The sequence below is a fragment of the Drosophila elegans genome, unplaced genomic scaffold (genome assembly GCF_018152505.1).
Source record: "Drosophila elegans isolate 14027-0461.03 unplaced genomic scaffold, ASM1815250v1 contig_476, whole genome shotgun sequence".
NCBI classification, from domain to species: domain Eukaryota; kingdom Metazoa; phylum Arthropoda; class Insecta; order Diptera; family Drosophilidae; genus Drosophila; species Drosophila elegans.
The window spans coordinates 2304737-2328020 of record NW_024545863.1 but is presented as its reverse complement, the minus strand read 5'-3'; the positions used below and the strand labels follow the sequence as shown (position 1 = coordinate 2328020).

The window sequence follows — 23284 nt, the reverse complement described above, 5'->3', positions numbered from 1 at the left end:
ATGTGTAAAGAAAACTTGTCCCCCCGATTGAGTTCTCCCACTGACGCCTATGGCCTGGAAACCCTTTAGCAGGTTCCTGTTGCCATCAAAAGAGGCCATACTTAAAACCTTTTCAAGAAATATAAATATATGGAAACAGAAAAGCAAGTATATCTGGTCATAGTAGGAAATCGTATGACTTTCGCTAATGCAAATATTGTGAAAACAATCTTCTGGTGATTTAAAAACATTCTATTGTGGGATTTGACAAAAAAAAATAAAATAATAATAAGGATTATGCACGACTTGGAAATACCCTGTTCTGTGCTTGAGCTTACAAGTAATTACATTAGCATTTCGGGTAAGTCTACCATTTGTCAGCCCGTAAAAAACCTAAAATTCTACAACTGAAGCCTTTGAGAAATTTGAAGAAACATTTACCCTTGTTCCTTTTTTACACTTCACAATTCTGTAAGACCCTTGTTCGCCAGCTTGATAGGTATGAAAAACAACCGAATTATTCATAACTTATAGGAATAAAGCGATGTGGAATTAAGTGAGTTGAAGACTTTACCCCCTGTACTCCAAATATATGTTTATGCTCTGCTGGTTCGGGAAAGTGCCTACATGGAGCACATAAAGCAGAAAAAATCAAATGCAATTTTCTCTAAAATGGTTACTGATAAAAAATTGATACGCCAGCCGGCAAAGATGGCTTGTGGGCATAACTCGCTTAGACACAGGCACATGTGCATTCAAATACGCCCGTATTCAGACCTTTATTCAGTCGCCCTAGGCACTTGGATTATTCATATTTAAATTTGTCTTACACCCTCGCTGGAGGTTCCACCCTGGCTAGATTCGCAAGAGTGTTTGCCACTCCTGTCAGCTCGCATTTTACCATTGCCCATTCCAGATTCACACTCCGAATATAAAATGGATGGAATAGCTGAATAAACAGAGTCGCTGCCGTACTCATTCTAGGCCGTTGACAGTCCGGAAACCCAATACATCTAAGAACAACTCGGTGATGGAGAAAGTCGCTTTATTCGCAATAACATTTAAATTCATACATTTATATTTACACGTACATTCACATTCGTAGTCATTTGTTTATTTGTTACAACTTAAGCAAGCAGCCGTAAAGCGTTGAGAAGAATTAAAAACACACAGTTTGTAGGAACCAATCCGAATATTTACAGTGACACAAATGGATCAGTTAGCTTAATGGGAAACCCACTTCTTGGCTCAAAAGATGTAGCAGTTTAATTTCGATTTACCTTGTCCCAACAACCATTTGCACTGAAGTACAACAGAGTATTGGGTTTCTTGCAACCTATTTTTGATTGAAAATTCCCAATTAGTGGGTTACGGTCTGTAATCCAGCTATATCTGATATGTTCGAGGGGCAAGGACGATATCCTAACTTAGCTTTGGTTTCTTCAAGAATGAATTGTAATATAGTCTAATTGGCTACCAGGCTTCTGGCCTTCTAGGCTTCCAATTAACTCCAATGACCTTTGTAAAAGTATAAATTCGAGACCTTAAATTAGCTTAGAGCCAGGTTTTGTCATTTTCAGACGAGTCCCTTTCGCCCATTCCAGGATTGGTGCGTCGGTAGTTGTTGTTGTAGGGCGAGGAGCAGACGATCTGGGTCTGCATCTCCAGGCTCTCCGGCGGCACCACCTGGATGGCGATGGCCGGCTGTCAGGAGAGCAGTTGTGTGGTATTGGCCGTACTGCTGCCACCATTGTTGGTGGCACTATTCGTACCCGACCATCGCTGCTGCAGCTCCTGCTGATAGGACATCCTCTTCCTGTGTCCTCCGCCAGTTGATTTCGACTCCGCCGGTAGACTACTCCTCAGCGTCGCATTGCGATTTATTCCTGTGAGTTAGATTAGTGAAGAAAAATTAGATACCACCCTTTTTTATCCAATTATCGTGGGTCCAGGGTCCGAACTCACCGCTGTGCGAAATTCGATGCGATTTCGGTGAGCTTGGGCAGGTATAAAGTATGGATTTCTGGGTATCTATCAATGCAAAAAACTCATTAGCGTACCATCCTTTTGTCATGCCAATTGCCAGCGGCCAAACCTACCATTGCGCTTGATACGGTTGTGATCCGGAGAACCGGAGCAGGAGTACCGGGATGTCAGGTTCTCCCGCCGACTGAAGGGCTCCGTGCCCACACGCACAAAGAGGCACCAGCGGAAAACCATCTTGAAACCATAGCGAAAGCTAAGACAATACATAATATTAGAGTCATATTGCAAGCTACTTTAATATCTTAATCATTATTTCTACAAAAGTTTAAGCTTTAATTTTGTTATGTTTTGTTAGAAGAGAACATTTCTTTAATATCTACCCAGAAAAAACCTTGCAAAGAGTGCTTGCTTAATTGAAGATTTATGGATTGCCATTGTGACAAACCCTGAAACACCTCAACTTGTTTTATTTATGAGCAGCTTTTTCTGTTGGCTTCGTTCGATACCCCTTTATCTACACACAATGCTAGTATATCGACCTGGACACCGCTTACTCATATAATCTATAGTGTAACAGGAGTGTCTTTTACGGGCCATCGCGGCAACTTAATATCTCCATGTTCCCCATGGGTAGTAAATATAAAGGAAGACCTTCGTTGTCGTTGTCGTCATCATTTGCATATGGGGCGCCATCAATTGACTGGAGCTACCAGAATGATCCAGGGCAGCCAGTCTCACGTGCCGGCCGGAATGTTTTTTTTTTTTTGGCACGTAGAAGACCCATTATCCGACTTCGTTCCAGTCCGGCGTTTCCCCATCAGTCAAATATCCGCTGACTGAGCGGAATTAATTGCAACCCGCTACGTTTTTCCGGACACGGACGCGCGAACACCGACTGCCAATTTGTACGGCTATATATGTAGGAGCCACGTCTTTTGTTTCGCACCCACAACTGCGGTTGAATAAATATGACGGTGGCTTTTGTTGTTTTACAAATTTCATTTCATTTAAAATTATTTCTCAAAAATGATTGCTCAGTAAAATTGATTTGTTGGCTAAAGGATAATTGCTTAAAGACTTAGACAACTTGCATAAAATGAAGTAAATGCAAAAATAATAAATAAAAAAAACTTTTTAAAATTTGAATACTTTTTGGAAGGCTTGAATTTAATTGCTTAAAATTGTGCTGCATAAATTTAAGGAAAATACATTTCAATGCATTTTTATGTACATTTTAATGAGCCTTAAAATCAGCTTAAATTAAGGCTCAGTTAATTATATATCGATAATAAATATTTAAACCATTCTTAAGCATAACCAATCCGAATTTTATACATATGTAAACATGTCTGCTTTCATTTCGACCGCAGTTGTATGTTGGTTCGCCGGAATCATGTTGCCACATATATACAAACTACATTCAAAGAGCGAGACAGTGACAACAACTAACCGCGGGAACATTGAGCCTGCCTTCTCTGTGGTAATGATGACGGGCACATTAATTTCCGGGGAGTCGGTTAACCAATCAACTAATCTGTCGACGGGTCTCTTGCCGAGATGTGGGTGTCCTGAGTGGCAATGCACTTTGTACCCTAATCGTGCTAATTCAACCGCAAATTACCCAATTTGTTGTGGGCTAAGGCGACCACATGGACATGGCACTCAAGTGGCAATCGATTCAGCTACTTACCGCGAATTCATCCAGCAGTATATAATGGGGTTGTACATGGAGTTGCTCATGGCCAGCCAGTAGATGGCCAGGTAGAGTTCCTGGATGAAGGGTGCCTCGGTGATGGCCGGATAGCAGGATGTGATGATGAAGTAGCTGTGGAACGGCAGCCAGCAGATGGCGAATATCAGGACGACCACAATCATCATCTTCACCACCTGGGGAAAGTTTACGTTTATTTATTAAAGAGCTAAATGACATTAGTCTATTTTGAAGCAAATTAATATAGCAATTTGTGCACAATATAATTTGACTTCAACAGAATGTTCCTTTTGCTAATCAATATTTCTAATTCGTTCATCTTTAAAAATTCCATTTAAACTAAATCCGAAAACATAATAATTCAACAGAAGTCTTTTTCATAATTGTTCAAGAGAACTCTTTACTTTCAGAGACTGCTGGTAAATTCAACGAAAACACTAAGCATCAACACAAGTTGCCAAACTAAACAGAAGTTTCCGGAAAAGCAACAAACATTGAGTTACAACTGAAGCCACTACAAAAACATTACTTACAAAAACAGGTCAAAATTAACTACAAATAATTTGAAGCTTGGAGAAATTTAGGCAATTCATTTGAAATTTATTTAAAATGTCTTGTTTGAAAAAACTGTCACATAATTCAGGGTGTACAAAATAATGTGTCATAAGTATATACCATAAAAAATAAACAAATATAAAATAAACAACAGTTAGTTAGAAATTAAGAATGAAAAGATTTATCAATTTCTTTTAAATCAAGCCATTTTAAAACAGACCGCAACCAAGTGCTAATAATAGTAGCAAAATGAAAGCAGGGAATCGGGAATTTAGGAATCAGGAATGGGGACTTACCCTCCGTTTACTGCGCACATTCTCCACCTGACGGGGCGTGCACTCGCCAATGGTCTTGGATCCCCAGAGCTCGATGCCCACACGTGAATAGGTGACCGTCATCGAAACGATGGGCAGGAAGTAGGTTAAAATGATGATGAGGATGTTGTAGCTAAACGACGACAAAGCCGCACAAATAGTAGATCAGACACTGTGTTTACAAGCCCTACAGTTAGTCGAGCAATGCTTTTAAAATCCCCTATCATACTATCGCTCCATCGGACATTGTTGCTGCTATGGCTTGTTTTGGCTTTTGTTTTATTTTTTATCGAGCAAGTAGCAATTTGGAATGAATCTAAAATTAATGGCCTTGCATGTGGGACACAATGCATAACACTGGGTACTGGGTACGCAGAAAGCAGGACGTAGGACGTAGGACGCGCAACACCCGCTGCTACCAAATTGCCATACAAAATGGCTGTAAAAAGCAACACGTTTTATTTGCCCCTCTTCCTGATTTTTGGCCCCCAGGCAAAACAAAAAACAACCCACCACCCAATCACCCACTCTGCCATTCGTTTTTTATGCGAACTTATCGGTTCAGTTTTGTCTCCGAATGTCCGCTTTTACGACCCCATCCCCGATAATCCCATACCATCCCATCCCATCACCATGTCCCAGCTTCAGATCCTGATGGTCGCTGCATGTGCAACCTCAAACTTGGATGACGCTGTGATTTTTGATTTACACCTTCATCGCGATGGCGTTCTTCTATGAACGTTTTTTCTATGCACCGGACACAATTTCAAGTTCCTTTGAAAATCTTCAAAACTCAAAGCATGTCCACAAAAATTGTTACATACAGAAGTATGCCTTTAAACCAGTTTTTAATTTCAAAAGTCACAAAAGAACGATAAAGTTAGTATAGTAAAGTGATACTCTAATATCTATACTCTAATACCATTTTAAAAAGTAATGTTAGAAAAAATAGTAAAAATCTGTATGATTTTTTTTATTTATTACAAATTCTAACATTTCGAGTGAATAAAATGTATAAAGAATTGCTAAAATATTTTATGGTTAAAATCTAATCTTTTTTAGCCCTTTAACTGTACCCCTTAATCTCTTCAGCAAATTGTTTGCAGTGTACAATCGAATAGGTTTTCTCGTTCTAACTGTAGTGGAATTGGCTAACAAGCTCTGACAGATTCGACTCGCATAAATTCGACTGAGCTCAGCTGAGCACTCGATGTTCTCGCCGCGGATGGACGAAGGATACTCACATGGACTCCAGCCTCGAATGATTTGTCATGCCATCGGGCCACTCCGGATAGCAGACGGTCCGGGGACTCTGGCCCTTGACGGGCACCTCCTCCGTCCGGTAGATGATCATCATGGGGCAGGAGATGAGCGTGGAGGCCAGCCAGATGATTGCCGCAATGGCCAAATTGCATCGCTTGCTCATCCGCGGCTGCAGCGGCCTGATGATGGCCACGTACCTGCGAAACAGAGGTGAGGTGCCATTTTAAAACAATTTCCAGCAATGCAAGCGCTCTCTGCGGAAAACTTTTTGCCGAAGAGGCACCTGACCATAAGCTGATTATCGAAATGCACGAGGTCATCCACAAAAAAAAAAGGCTTCATAAAATGTTATTAAAATGGGAACGCCACTGCAAGAGCGTGCTATTACTGAAGAGTAATTTAATCTGCTGAATTTTTGGCCTGCGTGGTGGGGTTTCATCGGATCACGGCATGCCATTAAAAGTTGGAGTCATTAAGGAAGTTTATATAGAAACCTAATAGCTCACCAAATGGAATTATGTGTCGTTTTTTGCTGTCTTTTGTATTTATGCGTTAAGGATTTAGTAGACAATTCCGTGGACTTTAAACGGATTACATTTCAATGGCTTTTTCTGCGTAAAAAATCATTAAATGAGGCTGTTTCGTTGACTAGGCATTAATTTAATTTATGAGCTCAAAGGAAACATTATTTATGTGCTGTACTTTGCAGCATTGGTAAACAATTTGTTTTAGTAGACTAAAACATTATTTATTTGTCCAGGATTTCCAATACATAAGTTTTCACTTATTGTTTTGGCCCAAGCAGCTGACACATAATGTATTAACTTGTTTTTTCTTAAGACTTTTTCCGAAGCTATTCTCTTGATTTATTTGTTCACGAGATTCAATACAAAAATCTTTGCTAAATGTTTAAATGGAGCTTTTGACAGTATGTTTTAATTTATATGAATGCATTCGATTTTGAACCAATAAATCGTCAATAAATATTTGGGACACAGTAAATAGGGAATTATTTATAAACAGTTCAGCATTCATGTTTGTATGCCAACTGTTTTGTTTACTAGACAATATAATTTGATGAAAACGCTTTTAACAAGAAAGGGATTACGCTTTCTTAGCAAACCGAGCGTTGGAAAAAAATATTTATAATATTTTAGGTAATTTGTCGGTTATTTTGTTTACTTGAGAGAATGATTTGATTTAACCTCTCAATATTACAAGTAAGTAGCTAGAACATTGCTTATTAATGTACTTTGGAGAACATGAACACGTATTTTGATGGGTTTTTATTCTGAGCATTGTGACAGGCAATCGAATTGCGTTTCATGTCTGCAACCCTATGAAATCCTATTAAAACGAATGGGTTATTTGGCCTGTGTTTTTGAGCTTGATTGATAAGGGTCTCGGTAGGTCGGATATGCATATGAAGATGAGTTTAGGTTAAGCATTCGCTCATAATCCCTCAATCCACTCACCTGTCGATGGAGATGGCCATTAGGGTGAACACGGAGGCGCAGATGCTCAGCATGGAGATGAACTGGGACAACTTGCAGTAGAACTCCCCGAAGGGCCAGTCGCTGTCCAGCATGTAGTAGTAGCTGAAGGTGACGTTCAGACTGGACACCATGGCGTCCGCGATGGAGAGATTCACTGAATAACCGGAAAAGACAGAGACGAGCAATCACTTGTATCTGGTCGAGTGGCAGAAGCAACAAATTATGCAAAACAAACAACAAAGAATTTTTATAATTACAACCTTCGCGGGGCGAAATAAAACAATAAAACATCCACAATCCCGACAGCCGACTTACCTTTTACTTATTCGCAGTACATTTATAATTAGAGAGGAATAAAGTGCACTTTCACCCGCATATTTGTATAAAATTCAACAGAAAACAGGAAACGAAAGTATATAGGTATATGTTGTATACATGTCAACGTAGCCATGAATTCGTTTCGCGATACACTTTTATTGTATTTCATTTGCATTGAGCGATTTACATGCCAATGAATCAGCAGCCATAGACAATAACAGGGGCCAAGAAAAGAAAATGGAATCGCTGGAAAGGAAAAGTCTGCCGGCTGGCCCCGCCATTGTTTATTTTTCATTATCTACTGGAGATAAGGCGACGAAGTGCCGGAGAATAAAAAGCATCACGAAACAGCACAACAGCACCTACAATGAAACAAATGTCCTTTGCCGAACATTAGCCCGTGTTCAGATGTTATTCTCGGCTCCTGCGAGTCCTGCGAGTTCTGTGTCCTGTGACGCCTACAACATGACACGAGGCGACGTGTCGCATCCTAACAATCGACCTGGCTCCCGGGGCCGTTGACTATGACTATATAGTATAGCTATCTGGCCACCATTTTCCCCGGGGCTCGGTCCTGTCAGCCACGTACCCAAATATCGATTCAGGCCCATTTTAATTAATAACAAAATGTTTCTTTTTAGGCGCTTAGTCTTCACGGGGGGCACACTCACTCGCGGATACAGAGGAAAATATTTATGAAATTAAACAAAAACCCATTTAAACTGTTATAACATTATTTAGAGCTAACAACAACCTGATTTAAAACTCAAGGTACTGTGTCTCATATTTTTCCAAAATAAACCAAACAATAAACCTATTAAAATTGCTTAAAAAATATAAAATTAATATGCGTTTTAATTAAAATTTTCACCTTTTCTCTTTCAACACTCAAAAAGCTAAAAAAAAAATCAAATTGATCAAAAAGTATCAAAATGACCCATATTTTAGGATTAATGAACTAAAATATATAAGTTTCATAAAGGGTTGCCCATTCTGGCAGTATATACATATATATAGAAAACAAAATCCGCTCTAAAACCTTAATTACTTTTTACTTTTTAAATCCCTTCATTACTTTTGTCTAAAAATGTACAAGGAAATACGTAACGTTACATGAATTTTCCTTTGACAATCCAAATAAAAATATGAAAAGACTCTTGGAAGAAGCGATACTCTAACCAACAAACTTAAACAAAAGATGCAAATACGCATTGATAATGAACCCAAAGAAGATTATCATCCGGTGACTGGCTTTCCCCCACAAACTCAACCACCTCGATGGGCGGACAAAATGCTTCTCCAGATGGCTGTGATGTGAATTTGAAATTTGTGTGCCCCAAAAATGATTAAAACGTCAGAACTTGTTACTCATAATGATGGCCAATGCGTATTTATAAATGCAAATTCGAAATGCCTTTGCCAAAGCCTTGCGAGCTCAACGGGCATTTAGTTTACGTAATAATAATAATCATTACCAAGTCAGACGAAAGAAAGGAAAGTGGAGGACACGGTGCCTTCCCCATTGTTATTCATTATATAGTATTTTACTGGGTCCCGTCGAACAGAAGAGCTGGATTAGTAGTAAGCTGGCAAAACGGAATCAATTCCAGGTTCGTTTTATTGCCTCCCATCCTTAGTTGCTTGGGTATTATACTAAAATAATTGCGCATACATAAAGCCGGCAATCAGGTATCCAAGCGGTTATTCCAAAGTGGCTGAACTACTCATCCCTTGAACAAAATGTCGGCATTGTCATTACGATGAGAAACTTTGTGTAAACTTTCGCTAACTTTTGACGAGTTTGGTCTGTCTTATTATTAAAAGTGTGATTAGTGTGTGCATGAGATTTGCCAGATTTCAAATTTAATGCACTCTAGAACGTGACTAAAAGCATATTCAATTAATGGAAGCCGAGCTTAGACTTTAGACGGCAAACTTCGTAAATGAACTTGATGCCAAAAGCTGGGGAAATTATAATAAATGCCATCCGGACGGTGCTTCTCCCTCGCTTACAAACAAAATTGGCGACGGTGGAAGATTGAAGGGTTGTAAAGTTAATATCTGCTAGGTGCAACAGGGCGCATGAAAAATGCAGTCGAGGGAAGGCCAGTTGCTCTTTAAGTGCTCTACGGTGCAGTAGCCATAAATGGGTAATCCAGCCTTCTTCTCCTCGGGAGAATATTAAAAAATACCCTACGTTCCTGTTAAAAGCGTCGACCTTAACTGGACACACCAAAGTGGAAATATGAAGTTTCTAGTTTGAGAAAAATGTGTAAATTAAATAAGAGTAGTGTTCAGAAGTAAATTTAGTCTTTAGCGTCTGGTGATAACTGACTAAGAAAGACGAACTGTTTAACTTTCAGAAAATATTGGTTAAGGGCTGGTGCTTTTAAAATGTTTAGTTTAGAAGCCAAGTCCACACGGCTAACATGCCGTATGAGTGATTTTTATCGCGTATACGCAAAGGACACCAGACAAGCAGGTAAATATGCCTATGCACTCACCTATAAAATAGTTGGTTACCGTCCGCATCCGCTTGGTCGTCATCACAATCCAGACTACAATCAGGTTGCCACCAGTCGCCACAATGACCATGCCGCCGAAGAGTATGCTCCAGAGCACCTGGCGCCACCATGGGACCACAAATGCAAACGAGCCCGTCTCCATGGACGCTGCCGCATCCTCCACGTCGACGGTGGTGGGCAAGTCTGTGGATAGGCTGTGGATAAGGATGTGGATACGAATGTAAATGGGTAAATGGGGGTTCAGTGGGGAATTAGTGACATCGAGATTAAGTGTGTGTGTTATGTTTCACGGTTATAAACGAGTGCCAAGTGGGTGATGTGTGTCTATGTAAGCAGGCGAATGGGTGCTTTCAGCTTACAAGCATATGTACACTGGCAGAAAATATCACAACAACTGCTTAGGCAAGACCATACTATTAAAGGCTTGTCAAATCTAAATTTTCTGGTTTCAATTTTATAATTACAATATAAATTTATCTTTTTTTATATTTCTATTAGTTTTAGTCAATTTTTTTTTTTAGTCTTGATTTAAATTAAATTAACTTTAGTTTTGAATGTCATTTATATTTAGAACCGAACTACTTTATTAACATTTACATCTTATTTATCACAAATGTTTAAACAAAGGTTAAAATTATTATAAATTTCTGAATATTAAACACCGTTTATATCAAAAAACCTAATTATTAACTTTTGGCAAAATGGTATGGTTTATGGTAATTTGCGTACTATAAGAATTCTTTGTAAATTATTTCTCTTTGTGTATCTATATGTGCGACTCCAGGATGTTGTCGCTATTAAGCGTGTGTAATTGTGCGTGCGTTGACAAATCCGTGTTTTTCTGCAGCGCCGTCTGCCACATAAAACATCGGGTTCAGCCGGAGGGCAAGGGACTCCACTCACTCATCGTCGATTGTCGTCATCTTTTTAATATTTCGTGAGTCCCGACTTGTTTATTTAGGTTCGCATCTAGGCGAGTGTTTAAATAGAGGGTCTGGGCACCCCGAGACTCGCTCCAGCGGATTTGTGACGCCCCAGCCCGGTTAGTTTGCTATTGGACACACACACACACAAACTTGGGGGCAGGATAACAGCCATGTCATTTAATATGCACGCTGTGTGCTGGAGATGGCACTAAATTGGCTAGGCAGTCATTAATGCTGTGTTTATTCACTCTTCAGAGCAATTAAAAAGATGCCCACATAGGTAATTCTCACTTTACAACAACCCCATTTTCGCATGACAAACGGCGGGGATTTACATAAAATCTCCTTTGTTCGAGGACCTAATGCAAGGAGGATTATTGATTTGTTTTGTGGGGCTCAGATAGGCCTACGGAAAACGAAAAACGGAATGAGAAGTGCCAGGGTAGGAAAACAGAGAATAGCTGAAAATTCAGGCAGCCTCGGGCCAAAGAAAATGCCATGACAAAAAGTACAAAAAATGTTTGCTACTATTCTGATGTCTTCTGCTCCCAGAGCTGCCAGGCTTGTTGATATTGATGTTGCGGTTTAAATAGTGCACATCTACTGGAAAAATGGGTATACTGGTTCGGAGTGTTTTCATTTTTCATTTATTTTTATTGGCATACTGTAAAGTCAGGATTGTTGTTGAAAGAATATAAAGAAGAAATAAATAATATACTCAACAAAGTAAAAACAAACTTTCCATCTTGACAACTTGTAGTAGAAAGTAGAAAAGATTTTAAAATTGTTCAACAAAAGTTGCTATTGTTCCATTGTTATAGTATTACTCTCCCTTAAATATATATTTTTCATAAGGACATTCTCTTTTCAAAATAGCCTGAGACTGCTTTTCTGAGAGCAATTAACCTATGTCAGTTTTATGAGTTGTTATGGGAATATGGACAGTTTGAGCAAATAAAATTGTTATAGTGCCACTTCAGTGAAATGTGTACAAATATGTTTTTGCTTTGATGCACGAAATCTTTTGTGCAAAAATTCTCCCAATTTTAGGCAACTTGGTTGCCCTTTATTTGCACATAAATCGGACGTAGTGTCTGCGCACACAAATAGACAACTCAGAAGCAAATGGCAGTGGTAAAGGCAGTAGCAGCCAATGATACTGGCCACTGTTGTCACAGGATTGAGTGTTGAGCACTGCCTGAAGGATATATAGCAGTTTCGGGTCGCAAAAAAAGCAGAGTCATTCGCCAAATGTATTTTCGATGCGTCAGACGCAGCCATATCCCAATAATTATCCGACTTCGACTGTCGCACAACCCCATTTGTTGCTGCTGGTACGGCAGTAAATTTGGGACATGTCTGCCAAAAAAGTGCCGACGCTTCTTCAGCCAGCAAAGAATGGGATTGAATGGCATAGAGCCCGAAGTTTCTTGTGTATATACACTAAGTATCTCCGCATTAAATGTGTTTGCTTTCCGCGAACCCCGCCCTACGCCGTAATATGTATTCGAAACGGAAGTGACGAACCAACGGACTAAACGGAAATGCCGGAGTGAATGACTGAATGGCGGAATAACTGAACGGAGGCGTCATTAGAGATGCAAGTTAGTGTGGGCATAAAACAGATGCGGAGGCGAACTCAACAGGACTCATCAAAAAGCCACGAAATCTAGGAGCTAGAGCGCCCCTTTACACTTTCAAAGAGCAGTGGTGTAAGCTGGAATTTTTAGGGGCTCGGGTCTCTCTTGCAAGAACGTTTAACTTAAACTGTGATTTGGTACTTAGGATGTAAGAAAACTTAAGATCTGAATTATTTTATTTGACTTGCACTATGATTTTGTACTAAGAAAAGTGCAGAAGTGTTGTTATGAATTAATTAACCTTTTCAGTTATGGTATTTAGATAGCCTTATGATTTATTGTAACATATATACGTTCCTAAAAGTCCTTCATATTTTTACTTAAATAGTTTAGGGGCAATATTTCATAACAATGTATATTATTCGATTAAGTTCTCTTTTCTGGTAATTTATCATTGAAATATTTGTATTATTTTATCAAAAAAAGACCCCCAATTCGAAATTGCTGCGACTGCCACTGCCACTGCTATGATAACCGTGCTTGTGCGTGAATTCGGACATTAATTGAGTCTGTGTCATAATTAGGCATTAGATGGGATCCGAGCTTAACTCACGTTTGGCTGTGATTGAAGGAGCTGGTGGACAGGCCGAGGTCCTGGCCAAAATCGGGAAACGGCGTTGTGTTGGTGGCCACGAGGACACTGCTCATGGCCGAGTGGAGAGCGGCCGCGGGGGTGCTCCAGTTGCTCCAGCTGCTCCAGCTGAGGTCGGAGTAGTCATCCGTCTGAAAGTCACTGCGATTCTCCATGGCTGATGTCATTTTCCGCACCCCGGAGTACCTACTTTCGCTTTGTCTTTAACCTGACTGTGGGATTTCCGAGTTAATGTTGCGTATCGCGTTTGCTTTTCCTTATTTGCTTTCCATTTGCCAACTGCTCGACCTGAAAAATGCAATGAAAGCGGTAACAAGACCATCTAATTTCATTTCTAGAATGTTTTATTTTATTTTGTGATCTTTGTTGCCCTCGTGTTCTGTTGTTTGAAAACAAAGCTTTTGATGCTCATTTAAAGTAGAAAGTTTTCACATTCCCCCTACGTGCTTAAGAAGGTATTCGGTATCGATTTTGATTTCTTCTTGACTTTGTTTCATTTTTCGGTACGTGACTGACTCATTTGCACCCTATCCCCTGCTCTTCAAAAGAAGTTTTCTGTGGTTTGTTTCTAGTTCTTTGAATAATCTGACTTAGGACTTTCCTCACGGCAAAGTTCCTTAAGTGTGCCTTGATGAGATTGAGAAGTGGTGGCCATTAGTGAATCCGGATGCCTTGGAAACGTCCGGAGCTGTAAATACCGGCAATTTGTCCAATAATAATATTGAATGTGGTCTTTGCTAATTTATGACTCTAAACGCTAATGAACAGGAATCGGCATGGGAACCTAAGCTTCTTAATTAAAAATATTTTTGTAAGGTATAAAAAATTTGTCAATGCTTCTATTTCTCTAATATATTGCATTTTATTAATTATATTTGCTATAAATAAATAGGCTCTTAAGCTTTCAATTGAAATTGAGTTATTTTTGTGCACATAATGATACTCGAGGCTAAGGACATTATTATTTGTGTTTAAATTGTTTATTAAAAAGAAAAATTAATGTCCTTAGCCTCGTGCATCATTATGCGGACAAAAATAGCTCAAATCCAATTGAAAAAACCCAGTGAAGCAGTATCTTTTTATGCGTCCCTAGAGCTAGATTTACCTACCTTTCGAGTATCTGATGACTCGCAAACAATTGTCTCTCGTCTCTACTTTTGGCCGATTATGAAAGGCCACGACGAATGGATGTCCCTTCCACAGGAGCGACCTGTTCGTCCTTCAATTATGACTGAGCTCTGTCCTTGGCAGTTCGAGATAATAGCGACGGTCAGTCGCTTCACTTGAAGTTTAACAAAACTATAATCCTAGCATCCTTAAAAGCGTTTATGTTACGTGGCTTATACTTTGTTTCTACCAAGCAGTGAGGAAAAAATTGTAACCTGTTAGAGTACAAGTTCTCAACTTATATTCGAAGGCAAAGAATAATGTAGGTACACAAACTTGATTTCCATAATATTGCTTGGGAAAGTATGGTTGAAGTAAAGTAAAGTTTTTTAACATTAAAAATAAAATATTGCCATAATTAAGTGAAATCTTTATATATCTTCTTGATATTCATTTAGGAAACATAACCTTTGAGACAAATATTATTTTGCTTCTGATAATAATATCAACTATTTAAGTGATAGACATTTCTGATCCGGTTATATCAAAGGATACCTTTTTTCTCCGCGTGTACTATTTAATGTAGCGGAATAACAATTTATCAGCCAAGTCAATAGGTTGCATCGATACCCCCCGGAAACAAAGCTGCAACCCGCTCTCCAAAGACGAAAGCTATTAAACAAACAGTGCGGTGGGCAAAAATCAATTGCCGGCAGCTTGTCTGCCGAGAAAATGATTACAAATAATGACTACAAATAGACAAAACAAAGAATATGCCACAAGCAAATTGATAAGTTGGTTCTGGTTCTGGTTTTGTCTGGAATCTGGAAACTGGCAACTGGGCACTAAAGTGCAGCAGGCGATGAGTCTTAATGAAAGGCAAACAATCTTCAAAAGGAATGTTCACCATAATTGGCAGATCGTTTCACGCCCCCAAAATAAACGTACGATGTGAGCAAATATTTGCCAAAATAGCAAAATGCTTAACCAACTTTGGGTCGACCATTTCTGTTTTTTAAAAGTTTGTTTTTAGTTCGTGGCATCTTTTGACTGATGTCCGTTCAAATTGCGTTTTCTGCAATAATCGCAAAAAATTAGATTCGCATTTTTGTGCTCGGAATTTCAGTGAACTTGAAAAATGGCCAAACTGTCACGTTCCATGGCCAGCCACCGAAAGTGATGGAAAGTGCTGATACAGTGGAAATTCGCGTGGGTTGCGTATACGCCGTGTTGTGCCATCACACAGAGCGCAAAGTTTAAATAAATTTGTTCCACTGACCCGCGCGATTGTTTCGCATTCATCCACCGATGTCTTTGTTAATGAAATCAGCCCCAGCTAGACACGGCAACAGTAGAGATCTAGAGGCATTTTGAAAACCTCATGGTAAACACTTATAAGCCAAGTCTGCCGAACTCTGGACCAGCTTGTTGAAATGGGGAAAATGTAAATATTCTAGATTCCACATAGAGCCCACTTTAGTTTCACCACTCAAAACTTATAAATATTTTCCCTTATTCTCAAAATAGTTTCGAGTTGTTAGTGGTTTTGTTTGTAAATTAACTTTATTTCTGCAGTGCCTGATTTGCAATTTTAAAATATTAAATTTAATATAGCAAAATTGGCCTGTTTGGTATTGATTATGTGTAAATTCGTAGCTGGCCCTTTTTTTTTGCCTGCTAGAACAAAGCAATTCCCGGTGGACCTTCGACTCGCCACAGCCGCTTACAACATTCCACATATTTTTCAGCAGCGTGGAAAGCACATGCAGCGTTCATTACGACCGAGAATAAAAGGTTCAGTTTCTCCCGCTCCCTCGGCAGTTTTTCTTTTTTGTGTTTGACAAGTCAAGTACAGGGTGGCGTAGTCACAGGCGCACAACGCCGAGAAATAAAGACGAGTTTAGTCGGTGGGTCTTTGTAAGTTGGGTCAATGGGAGTGGGAGTGTGTGGCTGCAGTAAAACAGTGCGGGTCTATGTGGACAGCCCAGTCCCTTGGGTGAGCACTGGGAGAAAAGTCACTTAAATTGGTCCGCAATTAAGTATATTCATTTGTAGAAATAGCTTATATAATAGTTAATAGACTAGAATTCGGTGAATAATATGTCTTATATTTTATTCTTTGCATAATTATGTAATGGCTAAATCTATTTTTGAATATTTGCTTGAATTTAATTTCGTTAAAGCTAAATATATCTATGCATTTTTGAATATTTTTGTGAATTGAATGCTTAATTAAAAATACAACTCGAAAAATTAAACTTAAAAATCAGAGATAATCCTTTTCATCTAAGCTGTATATTCACTAAAAATGTGATAGTGTATTGGTAAGCACTCCAGATATTTTAAGGTTTTATACGAATTTCCTGAAAGGTGTTTCATTATTTCTAACTTTATTATCGTTCTCCAATAAATTTGTTTTTTGACTACATTTCATATTTTATTGATATTGTACAATAGCTTGGTCTTTAACGTTGATCCTAAATAAGTTATCTTAATAAAATATAGTTATACCCGCAACTATTGATGGTAGTTTTTCATATTAATAAAAATAAGAAACTAGCGTTAATATTTTTTTTCCCCTGCATAGGATTGTGTATGTGCCACTACATATGTATGTCAATAAGAGTTGGGGCGCTGTCCTAGTGCCCTGTCCTGCCCTCCCCCCTTTCTCCCAACCCCGCATCCTGGCATGTTGGTCCACATTCACAGTACATTCACTTCCTGCCGCCCGGCCTGTATATTTCTAAAACAATTTATTAAAAAACAAAAATACGGGCTGGGGCAGTAACGTAGGCCTCCAAAAGTAGGACCAAAACGAAACGTAATAAGCACATTTTTGGGGGTAGTGGAAGTGAACTTGAATTGTAATTACCAACGCCTTTTCCCGACTTAAACGAGCGTTTTTAATTTGCCCACAAGCACACAGGAACACACTGGCACTGGCGAAACAATTAAGCACAAAATGAGCATTAAATATATGGTAAGGGGCTGCAAATTGGCCACATGCGTTGGCAAACTCCTCCGGACCTCCGGATCCCCGAGTCTCGGCAGGCGGATAAAATTCATCAAAATGATTGTTTAATGAGCTCCGCACAATGCTGCCAGCAAGAATTCATTTGCGAGCTGGATTCATCTTTCACACCTTCCGAAAAGCAGCCAGAACAATAACGTTCACAAAAATTAAACAATCCCCCTTAATATATAAATAAACGGAGGTGATAAAAACGCTGAAATACTATATAAACATCGGATATATGTGTACTTGGAGAACTTGCCGATATATGGGTGTGTTGAGGCAGGACAAGTTGCTTCTGCGAATTTAATTGTTCAAGCGATTCGGGTTTATTTGCCTTTAAAGTGGGATGGGCAATAACAGATAACAGGCATTAGAAATGTTTACAAATTAATCGCACTGGCTCAAATATGTTGAAATTAAATTTGTGCTGGATTTCTCTGATTTCGTTGTGCACAGAGCTTAACGGAATTTAAGGTGGCCCGTGCGTGTTCTAAGTATTATGTGCCATTTAAGGCCATTTTCCTGGCATACAGAGAAACCACAAAAGCCATGGCAGTAATTGCAAGAAATACTTTCAGCCCTTATGCGACTCACACCACTCATACGCCCTGTTGTGCGGCCAATCGCCCTTGTTCTACCATTCGCAATTCCCAATCACCAGCAGTGGACATAAACCAGAGCAAACAGGTGAAATGTGGAGCGGAGAAGTCGGGTATTTCAATGTCTTATCTTATCAGCCGGAGTCTATCAGTGTGCTCCCTGCTCCATAGCAATCCAAGAACCGAGTGGAGAAGACAAATAACCGGGTGCAGTTCCGCCCAAATGTCTGGAGCTCTGGACTGCGGCTACAATAAATTTTACACCCCGGCACCCACTTAGTCAATTTATTGCAATTATGTGTAAATTGAGGAACAAAGCGGAGACAGGCGTTGGCTCTTTGGCGGAGCAAGTGCAGAAAGGCAAACTACATTCCCCCCCTCTTTGAGTCGCATAGTCCCCACTCCCATTTCACTTAACTCTCATTCGTTGTATTTTCCGTCAGATCTCTGCTCGGTGTGGAAAGATGAGAACGAGCACCAGTGGCCATGCCATGGGGAATTTGAGTACACTTAATTTGTGATTTGAATTGCTTTCCCTTATTGAATGACTCCAGAACTGAGGCTATTGTAATTTACTTATTTTAAAATTGATTTCTGTACTGAGCGGTTTTTGTCAAGCTATCAAAGTCCTCCAGTATTGTCATATATAATCTTTCAATAGTAGTTATGTTAGGTTAACTAAGTGAATATTAACTTTTCCTTAAACAAACCTATGTCCCAAGTCCTTAAGTATTTTCAGTTTTTATTGCAAAAATTGTCCAAATCCTAAATTAAATTTGTAAACCTGATCACTTGTAAATTTTAAAATGACTAATAAATTGAGTCGGCTATCTTAGCTTTTACAAAATCATAAATAACAACCTGAAATATTTGCCTCTTGCCAAGTTGTGTAACAAAAGTTTAAATTAGATATACAAAGTTGCAAGACCAATAAATTGGGCATTTGTGTTTTGGATATGTTATTTTATGACCTTTCAAATGAACAATACCTTCAATTTAAGCCATTCATCTTAAGGGAAGCCCCTGTGGCAATATGTCCTGCCTTTTGTGAGAAAGGCAGTGCATAGTTCACTGGAGCTGCATAAAAGAAGGACGAACTTAACTGAGCACCGCTAAAATATGTACATGATTCACTGACTTGTTTAGGACTGGCACTGCCCTCATTTAAATTCATATAGGGCGGAGATAGTGAACTGGTGTCCAGCTGAAAGCTGAGAGCCGAAGTTACACACGTCTCCGGCGCCACAGGACCTGATTTCCCGCGCTCCATCCCCAATGCCCACACCCCTTCCACATCCTCCGATGTCCTGGAAAAGACGTCAGCAGTGGGGCGGATGCCGCATCGGTTTCAATTTAATTAAATGTTTTGATGCATGACAGCACTGTGGACCAGGACCACTGGACATCCGAAGCATACGGAGCATACGGCATTCGCTTATTACTTATTCTCATTTTCATTCGCATTCGCTTAAGGATCCCTGCCTTCGTTCACGCCTGCCTGGACCTTTAAAGGCCGATTTTTGGGGGTGCCAACTAATGGCCTTCGGCCCACAAACGGCTTACAGAACTAATGCGGAAAGTGGGATCCTCCTGCTTCTCCAATAGTAATTCGCGTTGAAAGGATTTTGGTTTGCTCAGCTGACCGTCGGTGCGGCTTTTGTGGTGCGTCCATTACGGACAGGTCAAGATTCCAATACGGATGCGTCCATTTGCTCCAGCAAAGCAGCCATTTATCCGGTTAACCACTGAGAGAGTGGTCGTCCTCGACCTCGTCCACGTACACGTCCTCCAACCACATCCGACATTTCACAACATTTTGCGGCTTCACTAATCATAGTTGACATTAAATATTTAGGAGCGGCAAAAGTTTTGGCAGCCTCTGATTGAGTTAGATGGCTCGGGGCTCAGAGGACCAATTAAGTGAGCTATTTGCTATTTGCCAAACGGATTCACTTCAAAGTGCTTTACTTCGATTTCGTTACTCCTAAATTCCAATGAAATTTGAAGTGGACACATTAAATGAATCAAATGGCAATAGTATAATTATTTGGCTCTTAATCAAAGAGCCAATTAATTCATTAATCCACAAAGCAAGTTGTTTGGCTTTGAACTGCTATTTGTTTTTAAAACATTTGCAATTGTATGCAAATCTTAATTAAATTAATTAATTTGCCTTTGATTGAAACGTCAATTGATTTAAAGTGATTCTTGAAAGCTAATAAATTAAATAAAATTGCTTACAAAAAAAAAAATTGTTTATTGATATTGATTCATTTACCATAAAAAAAAGCGTACCGTTTATTTTAAAATTTATGCTAAATTTTATTTCAACAAACGGTTGCTTCTTAAATTTAAACGGCTTGAAACTCAAGGTTGAAATAAGTTGAATCCGAAAATAAATACATTTTGTTTATTTGCATTATAAACATCAGAAATGTGCACATGTGAGAATCTCAAAGGGATAATCCAATGCGCGCAGTTCTTATTTTATTGCACAGGATGTTAACTAAATGATGCATAATTTAAAAACATTATATGCTTTCGGGGGCTTTAAACATATAAAAAACGAACGCATTCAACTTAATTGCCAAATAAACGAATTTTGTTTCTCCCACGCGATTTCCCAAATCTGGCCAATTGGCCGTGTTGATTTTTGGCTATCCGTTAACTATTTTTCGCTAGACTGGATTTGTGGCACTCGATGCTCAAATTGAGTGGAAAATTAGGAATGTAGAGGGATGCCCTGCAGTTTGATCTTTCAAATTTGGTTTACTCGCTTGATTAAGCGATTGAAGTAATTAAATTTCTGGAAAAGTTTTCGGGGCAGCCGAAAGTTGTCCACAAATAGCAGTTTTGTAATTACTTTGGCTACTCAAATTTGCATAAACTTTGAATTCAGCTGGACCCTAAAACAATTTCAATTTTGGCTATGAGTATACTTTGCAATTAATCCCCCCTCCGAAAACATTGTTTGTTTAATATGGAAAAACAATGAAAAGGCCAAAAAATACTTGAGGCAATGGGAGACCGCTTACCAGGAACTATGCTGCTATATTCCCCTTTCTCGCAGCACCAACGCGGCGTATGAGCAATGTCAGCCAATTGCAAGCACCGAAACACAAAGAAATTGTATTTAAAATTAAATTCCGCTTGTGCTTTGCCTGCTACTCTGCGGTTCGGTTCCAGTGTTTATGTTTATTAGTTTTAATCAAAACACCAATTTGTATATTCAATTTAACGACTAGTTTATCGTTTTGCTATTTGTTTGGCACGAAATTCAATTTTATTTTCAATCCACTGCCCCGAATTCAATTACGTTACCGATCGAATGCCGGCGGCTTTTTCGCCTACCCTAAGCTGATTTTCCAGCATTTTTTCAACACTTTCCACAAGCAGCGAAAAGTCTGGTCGATCCAGCGGAACCGTCGTTTGTTCCGCTTTTTCCGCTTTTTTTTTGTTCGAACCGTACGCGCGCGAGTCTGCCGTTGAACTAAACGTTGGAATACTGAATGGCATGCCAGAATTTTTCTGAGGCTGTGCGCGCCATATCAGCGGGGCTATGAAGGGCTTCGGTGGGGTTTTTCGGACCTTTTGGGACTCTAGCCGCTTGTTGCATATGTTGCAATGTTACCCCGGGGACAGGGGCTCACATAACCCCTTGACTCCAACGCAGGGGGGCACTTCCCGTTTTAATTTCCTCCGTGAAAAAGGGAAAATTTCGATTTAAGCCGTTGAATTCAGTGGGAAAATCAAAATTATGCCCGCCCGAATTGGCCAGTGTTGCCGAGTTTTTGTTTTTACGCCTGCGCCCTGTTTTTTGCTCATTGGTCTGCACTTCATTCGCTCTCTGTTGTCATACGTCTATTCGTAAACAATCCGGATTTCAGAGATTCTGGCACGTGCACGCTACGGAATCTCAGGAAAAAAATCAACTACATATTTGCTCAAATATCTTTGCTTTTAAAATTCACTCATATGATTTTATTTAAAATTTTTAAATCAATTTTATCGGTGGAATTCCAAAAAAGTCCCAATTAAAATACAATATAATATGTATAGAAATATTTTAGTGATTTTTATTCTTATCTTAAAAAAAAAATAAGTAAGTTAACAAATTTTAATTTCATACTAAAAACCTCTAAACGTAGAATGAAACCAACCGCATTATTTTGTAATTAAAGAAAATTTGTTTTCAGTGCAACGCGTCTGTTTGTTGGTTTTGGCCAAATGAGTTGGCTCTTTCACACCAGACAGCCGCAGGTGTTGGTGGCTGATTCGGCCAAATATGCCTTAAGTAAGCAATGAATCTTAGGTGGCTTGCAAGGCACCAGAATTTGACGTCTTCATTTGCTAGCGGATATGGAATTCCGCAACTTCATTCGCCACAAATGCATCAACTTCCAATCAATCACTGTGTTTAGCTGCAACAAAACTGCGGTGGTAACACGTAACAAAACTACTAAAAATATCATGATAAATTTGTTGTCATTTCTTATCAGGGTTCCATGTGGTCAATCTGATTTTATTGTTAAAAAATACTTATCGATAAATTTAAAAAACTTTATAAGGTTTTAAGTTTCTAATAGTTAAGATCAGCCATTATTTTAATATTCTTTAAAACGTTACAATTTTCTTTTTTAATTTCACTAAACCGATAAAATATACTAACATTCAAACATTTTTAATCATTTTGACAATAAAATTAAGAATGGTTTGAATAAAAACAAAATGACATCGAACTAAAGTTTAAATTTTAATTACAGAAGGTAATTATAAAATTCAGTCATAATACTTTGCAAAATAATACAGAACTTGGGGTCAATCATAATTTAATTTCTTTATCTTTTGCTCCCATGCAGTCCATTGAACACATCCATAATGATTATGATGGACTTGGTTGGGGGAGTGGAGCTTGCAATGTCCAGCAATATCCAGAGCAGCTGGGCATCATTAACTATCTGCAAGGAACGCTCGTTACCAGTGCCTTGCCCTGCTGATGACCCTATTTAATCAACGCTAAGCTCGTCTCGTCCTGCACCTCATCGCCCTCAGCTCCTCAGCTGCTCATCTCCTTAACTTTCCCCCGACAGCCAGCAAAATGATAATTTGTTTGTCAACATTATGCTGGCAAAATGTATATTTGGCTAAATACCAGTCCGCCGACAGCATGTGACAAGTGGTTTGATTGATGACCACGGCTGTCAAGGCTGCACGGCCGCTGAAAATTAAATTTTCCCCAGGATATCTATATCTTGTT

The 23284-nt window shown here is 39.2% G+C and overlaps 1 protein-coding gene across 1 annotated transcript; it reads right to left on the bottom strand.

The window, feature by feature from the left end:
- Window positions 1-1007: 1007 nt before the first annotated feature.
- Window positions 1008-21497, bottom strand: LOC108148990 (tachykinin-like peptides receptor 99D). The gene is made up of 10 exons (XM_017276331.2): window positions 21063-21497; window positions 13267-13593; window positions 10127-10341; window positions 7284-7458; window positions 5790-6005; window positions 4528-4678; window positions 3656-3852; window positions 2079-2218; window positions 1945-2010; window positions 1008-1865 (listed from the first exon to the last, which is right to left on the bottom strand). The coding sequence occupies exons 2-10, from the start codon at window positions 13470-13472 to the stop codon at window positions 1687-1689; spliced, it is 1545 nt and encodes a 514-aa protein (XP_017131820.1). The 5' UTR covers window positions 13473-13593; window positions 21063-21497; the 3' UTR covers window positions 1008-1686.
- Window positions 21498-23284: the final 1787 nt, after the last annotated feature.

Coding starts and splice junctions, on each gene's coding strand:
- LOC108148990 (XM_017276331.2), bottom strand. CDS start 13,472: ATGACATCAGCCATGGAGAATCGCAGTGACTTTCAGACGGATGACTAC. Junction 6,006..7,283: donor ATGGCCATCTCCATCGACAG/GTGAGTGGATTG, acceptor TCTGTTTCGCAG/GTACGTGGCCATCATCAGGC. Junction 2,219..3,655: donor TACTGCTGGATGAATTCGCG/GTAAGTAGCTGA, acceptor GTATTGTCTTAG/CTTTCGCTATGGTTTCAAGA.